Raw genomic sequence first — 12,565 nt, forward strand, 5'->3', positions numbered from 1 at the left:
TGTGATTGGCTATTGTTATAAAGCACCTGGTCAACGCTTTCTTCAAACAGGCATTTTGATTGGATAATAACATCAAAGGCAATATTTGATGAATGTCATTGTTTCATTTTACCAGATGAAGAAATATAAAATTGTTAGTTGCAATTAATGAAAACTCCAATTCTTGACAATAAAAACAATATATAATAGTGTATATAAATTAGAATGTTCATGAAATTTGTAAAAAATGATTTGATATGGTTTATTTGATATCCAATCAAAACGTTCGATTCAAAATTAGAATGCTTTCACACGACTGCATGATGTTGAGGTTATAAGCGGTCTAAATCAACAAAATTAACTTGTATATAAATTTGATATTTTGACATTATATGACAGGTAAGGCAACAATTTTATGTTAATTTTGTCAATTGTTCTTCTGTCTTTATGTTTTAGAACATTTTTGTCATCGATTTTTTCTAACACCCCCGGGAAGGGTCCCATTCAGTTGGCTTCTGTTCAATAATTTCTTAAAAACTACAAATAGAAATGGCGTTCAAAGACAACTTTTCTTTGTGTCACTAAGTTTTGTTATACAATGCGCAACATTTGATTCCGAGGTGGTTGGAAACACTTTAATGGTGATTTCAGATAGTTTTCTTGGTTTGTTTTCATTTTGCTTCCTTGCACGTGTTTGAGAACAGAAAACTTGGATTTTCCCGTTGGTGGGCCCAGCTAATGGACAACAAAAGGACGTTTTACACGACAGAGGTTATTTAATAAAAAGATATTTTAGTATGTTGTTACATCTGAACCTAATAAAGTTTATAATTACATGGTTTGTAACTTTTATTGGAAAGTTGTGTAATAATTTAATTTAGTTTCATTTGTGATGATATTAGGGGTTCAGAATGGGGTTTTGCCTCATAATAGAAAGTAAAATTTATAGCTGAATTTGAATGATAATTTTATATTATAACAACTATAACAAGATTGACAAATTGGAAAACATACATTCCATATGTTGAAGTATGTTTGACCTGCTCAACTTTGGTAAAATAGACAAAATATCAAGAAAAAAATGATAGACAACTCATCTAATTTTTTGCATTTTCCCCGTACAATTTAGATGTGGCTATGCTCATGTGAAGACCCTATGGTTATTGATTAGCAGCAAAAGGGAATTAACAATGTTTAAGAATTATTTGTTACAGCTGACGCATATTCAGGATTGTCATGCTGTATCTACTCTGTTGTTGTATTTTCTCCTCACATGATGAAACATATATGCATTTCAAATGAAGGTTATCAGGAGTTGCCTCCCATACATTTCTAATACTATTTATTTGCTCCGCCATAGCATTATGTTTTACTCTTGTGTGAAGATCCTGAAATTGGCATCACCCTAGTCCCTATTTAAATTGGGAATGACGTCTTAAAAGCTATTTTAATTTTTTTTTTCTGTGACACCTTCTTACAAAATCATAACACTGAAGCCATATTTCTTTCCAGACTTTTTGAGAGGAACTTTGAAACCAATATTGGCATGAAATCTTCATAAACTAAACATGCTAAAACAGATAGAATTTTATCTCACCTTCATGTGCTTATTGGTGCAAAATTATTATAGAAACAGCCAAAAGAAATGATGAATAAGATTTGATTCCATTTGATTTGAGGTGGGCAAATTTTTATTGGTTTCCCCAAATTTCCAAGACGCATCACTTCTGGCAAATGTAGAATATTCAGCTTGGTAAAATTTAGTGGAGCTGAATTTCAGATAAATTCAACATGTTCAATTTATATTACATGCATCCGCAAATTCAAATCGGTCAAATTTTTCAGAGTTTGATATTTTACATTTGACAAAGTGATGAAAATGTATGTAACTTGTAAATTCTGGGAAATCATTTTGAAATCAAAAAAACATTTGTATAAATTGACTGAATAGCAGAACAAAAAGTCTGTGCAACACCCATTTTATTTAGTTTATACCATAAAATATCCCTTTGTATAGAAAATAAATATTTGACGACCTTAATGTAATCCTACATGTATCTTATTATAACATTTCTTTTGGATATCATATTTTTGAACATGCATGAAATATTTCCCTCTGGATGTAACGTTAAGCAACCAACAACCAATCAATTATTGGATATTTCTGAAAATATTTTGACCCAATAAGCACATAGAAGTTCAGACTTTGGATCCATATAAATTACTTTTTAACTGGTTTTAAAATGAGGGTTTCAGTGACAAATTTGTACATGTATATATAAGCTGAAACTCCAATTCAGTATCTCATGATTTCATTATACCATTACAACAACAACCATTTTGGCAGCTAACTAAACATTTGGACAATCTGACCTGAGCATAAATGTTATAATGATGAACCTCATGAAATTTTGGTCGTTCCTGTATATATGATACAGCTAGCTTAAGTCACTTTTCAAAAGTTGTTGCAAAAGATTCAAACAATTTTGGTAAAAAATGACTATGATAGAAATTAAGAAAAACATCGACAAGTTCTTTAATTTTTTTTGCATATTTGTTAATTAATGGGAAAAAAAAAGTTTCAGGTTCACAATAATATATACACAATGTACTTGTATATATAATTTCTTTATAAATTTTTTGAAATGGCATTGATTGCATTTATATTTGATAGGTTCGCCAGAGGTCAAGAATTAACAATAATAAATGCAAGCTTTAAGTTCTGAGTTTGCAGTAATATATATTAAGAGTGATATTAAAGATCTGTCTGATGGTCATTTTGTTTTAAAATGTATGACACAAATTGCTAGACGAGAATCAGCTATGTAATATTTGGATTTAAAGAATCTGTCGTCAAGTACTACTGGGCCCAGTTTTCAAGTTGGTCCAAATTGGGGTCCAAAATTAAACTTTGTTTGATTTCAACAAAAATTGAATCCTTGGCGTTCTTTGATCATTTGATAATCTGAATCTAAACATGTATTAAGATTTTGCTTATGGGGCCAGTTTTCAAGTTGGTCCAAATCGTGGTCCAAAATTAAACTTTGTTTGATTTCAACAAAAATTGAATATATGGGGTTCTTTGATATATATGCTGAATCTAACCATGTATTTAGAGTTTTGAAATTTGGGCCTGGTTATCAAATTGGTCCACATTGAGGTCTAAAGTGTCCAAAATTGAACTTTATTTGATTTCATCAAAAATTAAATTTTTTTGGGGATCTTTGATATGCAGAATCTAACCATGTATTTAGATTTTGGATATTGGACCATAATAGGTAAATGTCCAATTTAAAATTTTTAAGTTTAAGTTCTTAGACCACTTTCATTCTGTGTCAGAAACCTATGGTGTGTCAACTATTTAATCATAATCCAAATTCAGAGCTTGAATGTTGTGTCCATACCTGCCCCAACTGTTCAGGGTTTGAACTCAGCGGTTGTATAAAGATGCACCCTGCCCAGCATCTGGTTTAAAGCATGTAACCTTAAACAGACATGACACATATATTTTTTTTTTTGCCTTTCGCAAAACATGAATATGTTTCTCCTCTTTCTTAAATTTGTTTACCTGATTGTTTTACAAACACCTGGTGGTTGGTCAGAAGTGAGCTTAGGACCATACAGATAACTTTGGTTTGCCATTTTGAATTTAAAAACAAATTGTTGCAATGGTAACTTTGGATACTGACTATCCATGACCCTCATGGGTAGTCAAGGTCATTAAAATTAAAACTTCATCGTCGTTGCTTTTACTTTGATTTTTATTTTGATCGACATTTTACATTTTTTTCAGGTGCTGTTGAGAAGAACAACTGCACCAGTATATTCAAGACTCCAGAAGATGGATAAGTGTAGATAGAATAACAACAGCTCAATTCACAGCTGAAACCAGCCAGACTGGCTGAAAGTGGATAGCTACAATGTCAGATAATGGAATGCTTAGTTTATTTGATACTGATGGAGGCTTTCTTGAAGATTTGGCCACAGATAATGGTTTGGCAGGGACTGGATCGTTGTTGGATGCAGGTGGAATTTTGGGTCAAATGAACCCAGTAATGAATACTCAGCCACAACAGCCACAAATGTTTAATCAGCAAATGGGTGGCATGCAGACAAACCAATTCAACAACATGCAGATGCAGCCTCCAAATGTTGCTCAGCAAAATCAGTTCATGACAAATACTTTTAATCAACAACAGAATCAATTTAATACCACCAAACTACATCATTTTGGTGGTCAACAACAGCAGCCAGGAACTGCTGCTCATGTCATGGTTCTTCAACAAAACAACCAATCTATGGCACAACGGGCACCGATGCAGGTTATTCGCACGAACATGCAACCGTCACCTGGATTTCAAAATTATGGAAGCATGACCACTGCTAACGGTCCACGGTTGCCAAACCCACATCAGCAACAAATTGGAATACAACAGAACATGCCAAGAATGTGGAACCCTAACCAGAATGGACCTAGTCAACAAGCTTATGTACAACAACTGCCAAATCAACAGCCCAGATTGCAAAACATACAGCAAATACCAGGGAATGGCTTACAGACAACCTACCTCACTCAACACAACTATGCCTTATCTAAAGATAATAATATCCCACAGAATCGATACCAAGACGGTATGCCCTCAACACCTAATGCAAATGTGTTTATGCAAGGAATGAAGTCCCCGACAGGTAACATGAGACCAAATGTGCCAATGTCCAGTCCAAACAATAATTTGATAAAAAATGTAACCAATATAAGTCAGAGTCCTAGGCCTCCTCAGCAGCAAATGATGATTAATAGGACTTCGACATTCCAGACCCAACAAAATATTAACTCTGTAAATATACCAAACTTCAGCTCTAGTCAACAACAAGTTCAACAGCCGTTCCAAAACAGTTTCAATCTACCAAATATTCAAAATGTAGGACAGATAAATGCAGGTAGTGTAAATGTTCCAAGTTCGTCTTTCCAGCAGTTCACATATCAACAGCCACAGCAGCAAATGCCAAATCAAAATACAATGGCAAGTGAAATGCAAATGTCTCAAAATATTAATGATAAATCGTCAAATATGATTCCATTCCAAAATACTAGTCCCAACCAGAATGTACAGTTCAGACCAACATACACAGTTGGTACACCTCAGAGGACAATAACGCCATCAGCTTCTCCTAGACCAACCCCTTCTCCAGCTCGCACGCCTGATTTGAATGCTCACACTTCTCCAAATTCTCAGGGAAATTTAAATCAACTTGTCTCACCTACGATGGTCTCTAGACCCAACACAACACCTGCATCTAGTCCGTTCCATGTACCAAACAGGTCTGATGCTAATATTGCAGTTAGTCAGGCACAGATTCTTACAAATTCGTTTGGAAATATAAGCAATACAAATACGGTATCTGTAAATAATCAGAGCAATACATTACCAAATCAGCTTGTGTCTGTGAGTGTAGGTCAAACTAATTTAAATAGTATGGGACAGATGAGTCCAAGTGTTGGACAAGTCAAAAATGTAAACGTAGAAATCTATCAGCTCCAGCAACAAATTCAACAGCTGCATAATCAGCCTCAGACACAACAAACTCAGCAACAAATGTTAGACTTGCAAGAACGTGTTAGGACATTAAGAGCACAGCAAGAACTGAACAGTCAACGTCAAAAACAGCAGGCCGCACAATCATTTCCAACTTATCAGATTCAAAATCAGCAAATGCAACCAAGTCCTCAGAGACCAGCTATAATTCAAGTTCAACAGCCCCAGTTGCAACCAAGACAACAAATTGTTCAGATTCAGCAGCCATTTCCAAACCAGCAGCAACCCATTCAACAACAACAAATGCAGCCTCAAGGACAGAGAATTCTACTTGTATCCAATAACATGGCAGGTCAGCCTCAAAGATTCCTGCAAACCATGTCACAGGCTCCTGGTCAACAGTTTGTTCAACAACCACAACAAAAGGTTGTATTGATTCAGGTAATGACTTTACCCTGTGAGCATGTATTGTCTAATTTTCTTTTATAATGAAATGCCTTTTACTTTCAATTTTTTTTTCTCCAGATAGTCAGTCTAGTTAAACTTAAAGACCATTATAGCATTTTTGACCTAACTTAAAATTTACAGTTTTGTTGATCATCAGATTAGTATTCAAGCCAACATAATTATTTAAAAGGTTTATCCAATTTTCATTATAAATTGTGAGATTTGCTCATTGTTGAACCCTGAATGCACATAATGTTCTTGAAATGTTTAAAATGATAATTGGCATAGAGATAAATTGAAATGTTAAAGAAGGATATTGCATAGGTTATTATGTATTTTATGGTTGAGAAAGGTGACTGTTCAGTGATGTCTTTACATTATGTGAAATAAGAAAGTCTGTTAATAAAAGTCTTGATCTGTACTCGTAAGTGAGTGAATTTTAATCAAGAAAAGTATTGTCAATTGCTATTTATTTCAAACGTTTTTTTAGCAGCAACAAGCACAGCCTGGTCAGCAGATCAGATTGATTGCCCAAGGACAACCACAGAATCAGATGCCGCCATCATCTATGGCCATGGGAAGTGGTAATGTTCCAATGTCTGTTGTACAGATCCAGTTACCACAGAAAACAGACATCCTACCTAAACTTGAAGATGACGAAGAAGGGGGAGACAAATCAGTACAGAAAGTGAAAGCACAAGAGAAAGCAAATCAAATTGTGGCAGAAGCTGTGGCCAAAGCTCAGGCTGCCGGAAATACACAGATTCCAAAGGTGATGACGCCACCACCGATTCCCTCAACTGTTGGGGATGCTGAAGCACCTGGTAGTGAGGAGGATGGTAAGAAAAAGTCAGCAAAGAAAAGACCGAAGAAAAAAGGAAAAGCATCAAAGGATAAGAAAGAATTTGATGATGATGGTGAATCAAAGGAAAAGAAATCGAAAGTAGAGAGGCCAAAGTCTGTCAAGAAAAAGAAAAAGTGAGTACAGATTTTATTAGACACAAGGAGTGACATTCTTATTCTGTAAATCACCAAATCAAGCTTAGTAAATTATCTCTGAAAGCTATCTAAGCCTTAAACAGATAGTTTTAAAAAAGTCTATTGATGTGAAATCAGATGCTAGGCTTAAAATGTTTTAGTGTTTAATATCCCCTGTGGTGGGATCCCCAGAACGTAAATAGAAATGTACTCCTGCTTACCCAGCTGATCCCTCTATTTTATGGAGAGAAAAAACTATATATCAATGAGAAATCTGAACTTTGCACTGATTTTAACTTTACATTGTAACAATGCTCAGCTTGTTTAGTTGAAAGAACGTCATGTAACTACAGCCAAGTTAGTTTCTTGTCTGGGTCAGCATGTTAAAGACCTTTCAAATGTAACTGACCAAAGGAATACATTGTCCGAGCAAGGACCAGTGTTTCCCAAAGTCTTCTGAGTTACTGGACATTCAGTCCATATAACTTTATATGCAAGCAAGGGCATCATCTGTGTGCTATGGACTCATTCCATTCGTCCCGCTTCTGGTTAAAGTTTTTGGTCAAGGTAGTTTTGATGAAGTTGAAAACTTGAAACTTAGCACACATGTTCCCCATGATATGATCTTTCTAATTTTAATGCCAAATTATAGTTTTGACCCCAATTTCATGGTCCACTGAACATAGAAAATGAGAGTGCAAGTGGGGCATCCATGTACTATGGACACATTCTTGTTTTTAATGTAAACTACTAGTAATGCATACAGTCATATAGAAATTGGGGACCAAATTGATGATTCTTCAAATTTTTTAGAAAAGTATTACAAAATTAAAACAGAAATCACCAGGAATGAAAACAATGTAAACCATGTCTGATAAAGCAGATTGATTGATTGATTGCTGTTTGAATGTCCAGTGGCAACTATTTCATGAATATATATGTACAAAAGAGAGAGTATACACATGTTTGTTATATGTGTTATACATACTATAAATTAAGATTTCAGGTAGTTATATGAGCATACCGAATTTGGTGTAAGATATGGAGAGTTCAAAATGATATTTCATGGTTCAATTATTCTGAATTCTGTTCTCTTAAGCTGGTTTTGGGAAAAATTGTGCTAGTGTCTTACATTGATAAACATAGCTTTTAAGTCCCAATACTACTACTTAAACTTGTAATATAGGGTACTTTTGGTGTCAAACCCATATTTATATATATTTAAGGGGTATATTAGTGAAGAAAATCAATCTTGAAATTACTGTGAAATAAAAATAAAAAGAAGACTAACAGGTAAATGAGAATTTGCATGAATTTAAATTCTGACAAAGATGAATTGATAAAAGTCATTTTACAAGTAAAGCTGCCAGGTGTCTGTTTCCAATTAAAAAATAATTGATGTCATATTAATAAAAATGTCAAAAACTGTTATATTTTGTAAAAATTGTTTGGTTTTCTCTTAATTTTGTTGCTTAGTAAGCAGTCAATAGCAGTGTTTAATATGTAATATAAATACTATCTTACTAATTATAAACTTGACTGACAAGTTATTAAGACCTATAATGTGAAGAATAAATATTTCTCTGGTTGTTTATACAAGAATGATGTAGTGCATTCACTTTCCTATCCAGATGTAATATATTTTATAAACAAAGCGATCATCCATTTATCATGCATGGTGTGAAGGAAAAGTTGTATAAAAGTTAGATTGGTCTGCAGATTATTTGTCATTTGCTATTTATTATCAATCTTCACGCTGAACCACAGACCCAGAAGCCCAGACTTGTAAAATTACTTTGGGCCTGTAGGCCAACAAAATCTAACAAATATTTTCAAAAATTAAAATCTGGGGCTGAAGATTTAAAAGTTTATTGTGAAGACTGTATTATTGTCATTTGGAAAATTTTAACTATGTTTATAAGACTAAGTAAGGAGATTTCTTTTCTTTTCTTTTCACAATAGTTCTTGATGTTAGCACAGGTCCGACATGAAATGTCCTGTAAAATTATATATTCTGTCCTGTCAATTTTTGTTAATTTTGTAATACATTTCTAAGAAAAACTTGAAGAAGCATCAATTCAGTCCTGTAATTTATATGCTTAAAAAAAGGTTAGCGTTTTTCAAGTATGTAATAGTCTCTAAGGCCTAAATTAATATATTGTTTTTTTCCCAAATACCGAAACTGCCAAGCCAGGTGTGAGTTGGTAGGTGGGGAAATAATTTTATTTTTTTCCAAAAAGCTGGAACAATATTCATTGATAAGGCAAGCCTAAAATCAAAAAATGAATAAAATAATATTTGACTTAGTTTTGACAATCAATTTTTATGAGTCAGACTGTTTTTGCAGGGTCAGTGGGGATTGGGGAAACAAACGATATTTTATTTTAGGCCTAAAGAAATCCAACTAATATCTTTGCATTGACATTCTGCTTTAAACATATTAGTGAAAGTGTATTGACTGTTTTAGTGTAATGTAATGATAAAATGTTAAATAATGTATGATACATGTATTCACCATGTAAATTATAAAACATCTTGTCACACCTGACTTATTAAAAAAAATTACATGAATTGGTTTATATAGGTATATAGGTCATATATGTATCATACCTTTATTGACAGGTTTTTATACACCTGCTGAAAGCTATTGTCATGTGTCTTCTCATATTCAGACTTAAGGTCATTGCGTATAAATGTCTTCATGTTCAAGGTCATATGTAATTAGGATAAGTAAATGGGACAGGGGACTTTTAAAACTGGCTATGCTATGTTGGGTCTTGATCAATGTTCATTGTTGGAGAGCTTGCTATACAGAATTAATTGTAGTGTTTATTTGTTGAGAGCTTTGCAGGAAAAAATGGGTCTTGCTTAATGTTGTAAGCCAAAAGATGACATCTAAATTTAAACCTTTTCCCCCAATGATTATGGAAGATTTGGATTGGTTGGGGGAAATGTTTTTACTCGTGTCAAGATTGAACAGAAAAACTAGAAAATCTTAATACTTTTACAAACCTTTCTTGTGTAATTAGAATTTCATAATGAATATTCATGATGCATGCACACTCATCAAGTATGATGCTAAAACAGATATTTACTGGGTAATGAAGTTGATGAGCAAGAAAGATAATTATTTGAAATTTTAAAAGAATTGCTCATTCTCATGAATAAAATTGAGAATGGAAATGGGTAATGTGCCAAAGAGACAACAACCCGACCATAGAGCAGACAACAGCAGAAGGTCACCAACAATAGTCTTTAGAAATTAATATATAGCATCACCACATAGTAAAATGTGCAGTAAATGAAATTGTTGCAATTAAATTAAGGATTGTATTTTACTGGTGAATATTTTAGATACCTCAAGACATCAGGATAATGATTCCTTTGATATCATTTATCTCTGTTAAAGGTTGTCCTTTTTGCACATATATATTCCTTTCCTGATCTTATAACAGTGTCTTGACTGAAAAGAATATTACAAGGGCTGGAACATAAGTAAACAGTTGTTTAAGACATTTACTATTTCTACTTTTGTCATATCATCTTGGTCCTAATGTTAGAATTGAAAATAATTAAGCACAGTAACAAGACAATATATCTACTTGTTGTTTTATTTTCAGACCACCAGCAACATTCTTGAAAAGCAAGAAAAGGAAGCGAAATGGATCTTCAGATGGATCAGATGTGGAAATTAAAATTACACCGCCACCGTCACCTGAAAATGATGAAGATAGTGGTATACAGGTATAACTAATTTTTATGCTATGTCTAAGGTAGGAGAGGAGCAATTAGTTATCTAAAGTCCTGTATGTCTGTTTATCCGTCCCATATTAGGTTAAACTTTTTGGTTCATCATGAAAAATTATTACAGATGAATATTTAAGATAACATGCCGAAGTAGAATTTTCACCTTAATTTCATGGTTCAACTAAAATGAAAATGTGAAAGTGCAAGCTAGGAATAATGTAGTATGTATTAGATACTAAAAGTATTGTGTGATTTATTATAAATTATTATTGCTGTTTTAAGCTGCCTTGTTGGCACAGTAAGATGAACACATTAAGACATTAGAAAATGAATGTTAAAAGACCATTCAAGATTTGTGAGATTTCATAGAATGTTTTGATCTTTTTGAAGAGCAATGCAATATCCATTTTCAGAAAAGAAGATCAGCTAGAAATACCAAGAGAAAGAAATATCTTGATGAAGTTGACCTGAACCTTTCAGATGATGATACTTTAGATGTAGATACTGAGGCGGCAGTTAGTGATACTGTTAATGCCACAGGAGGAGCTGTAACTAAACCGGTACCTTTTCTGTCGTCTGTGGTAGGTGCATGCTGCATGTTTGTTGTCTAATTCACCGACTGAACTTTAAACATTAGATTAAAATATTCCCAATAAGGAGAGGGTTTTATGTGACATAAATGAAAGGCAGTTTTGGCACTACTTTGTAATTCTTTAAAAAGTATGCAAGAAATTAATAAACAAAATGCTATAGGACCTACAAAGTTACTTAATGATATGTGTACAAAATTTTTAATTAATTTATTTATTAAAGAGAATGTTGTTATTCACTGCAACCTAGATGTACTATGCAGATTTTACCTTATAGAAAGAGCAGAAATGCAAAAAGATTAAAATTCAGATTTTACCTTATAGAAAGAGCCGAAATTCAAAAAGATTAAAATGCAGATTTTACCTTATAGAAAGAGCAGAAATGCAAAAAGATTAAAATTCAGATTTTACCTTATAGAAAGAGCCGAAATTCAATAAGATTAAAATGCAGATTTTACCTTATAGAAAGAGCAGAAACTCGAAAAGATTAAAATGTATAAGCAGGAGGATTTTTTTACAATTTTTTTAGAAATTTGTTTGTCTGTGCTTTCAAAGCTTTGAGATTACCTTGATTTTTTGTCAGTTCAAAATGAAATTGCTGGCCAATGATATCATATCTATTTTGGGAATGAAGCATAAAGTAGGTTTTGATTGCCTAAAATTATCTTTTCTTATCAAATGTTGAAATTTCAATTTATTAAGAGCTGAATTCTCGAAAGTTATTAATAGGTTGAGGAAATGTAAGTTGCTCTTCTAAGTTCAGATTTAGCAATTGACTTTGTATGTGTAGCATATGATAAATCTTCTTATCTTATAGATCAAAATTGTAGAAATATTCATTTAAATTTCATCTCTACTTAGTACATGTGAATTGGAATTTTCGAAATTAACTTCTAATAATATATAAACATACTGGTCATCATGTTTATGGTCAGTTTAGATGCAAATAGGTAAACTATAATTTGCAGTATTAAAAAAGTATTAACTTATTGAAAGTTCTGTTCATAATTGTAAAATCTGTTAGATTTTATCTTTGTTTTGAAGATTATCATTACCTCTACATTAAGTCAGTAGTCAAATAACACTTGCACATATGTATTTAGTTCAACACAAAGTCACAATTATTTAACTGTTTGATGTTGTTTAGATGTTGTAATAATTTTATGTTGTTTAGATGTTGTAATAACTTGCATCCACATAACAAGTTAATTTTGTATTATCATACTGTAATGGCAAGAGAGTTAATATTGAAAGACAAAGTTTTTTTGCTGATTTTAGATGTCAGAT

General features: G+C 32.8%; 1 protein-coding gene across 22 annotated transcripts in view; it reads left to right on the forward strand.

The window, feature by feature from the left end:
* Nucleotides 1-263: 263 nt before the first annotated feature.
* The window catches only part of LOC139523380 (chromodomain-helicase-DNA-binding protein 8-like), a 46,703-nt gene continuing 34,401 nt past the window's right edge, over nucleotides 264-12,565 (forward strand). For 17 of the 22 annotated variants that reach the window (XM_071317348.1, XM_071317353.1, XM_071317366.1 and 14 more), the window contains exons 1-5: nucleotides 264-378; nucleotides 3,773-5,957; nucleotides 6,454-6,941; nucleotides 10,562-10,685; nucleotides 11,102-11,269. In XM_071317348.1, the coding sequence (XP_071173449.1) occupies nucleotides 3,900-5,957; nucleotides 6,454-6,941; nucleotides 10,562-10,685; nucleotides 11,102-11,269 (2,838 nt within the window). In that variant the 5' untranslated portion in view covers nucleotides 264-378; nucleotides 3,773-3,899. Of the gene's footprint in view, nucleotides 379-463; nucleotides 751-3,772; nucleotides 5,958-6,453; nucleotides 6,942-10,561; nucleotides 10,686-11,101; nucleotides 11,270-12,565 lie in introns of those variants that run through there. The other 5 variants (XM_071317349.1, XM_071317357.1, XM_071317356.1 and 2 more) reach the window with 4 other exon arrangements.

Source organism: Mytilus edulis, chromosome 5 (assembly GCF_963676685.1).
Source record: "Mytilus edulis chromosome 5, xbMytEdul2.2, whole genome shotgun sequence".
NCBI lineage: Eukaryota > Metazoa > Mollusca > Bivalvia > Mytilida > Mytilidae > Mytilus > Mytilus edulis.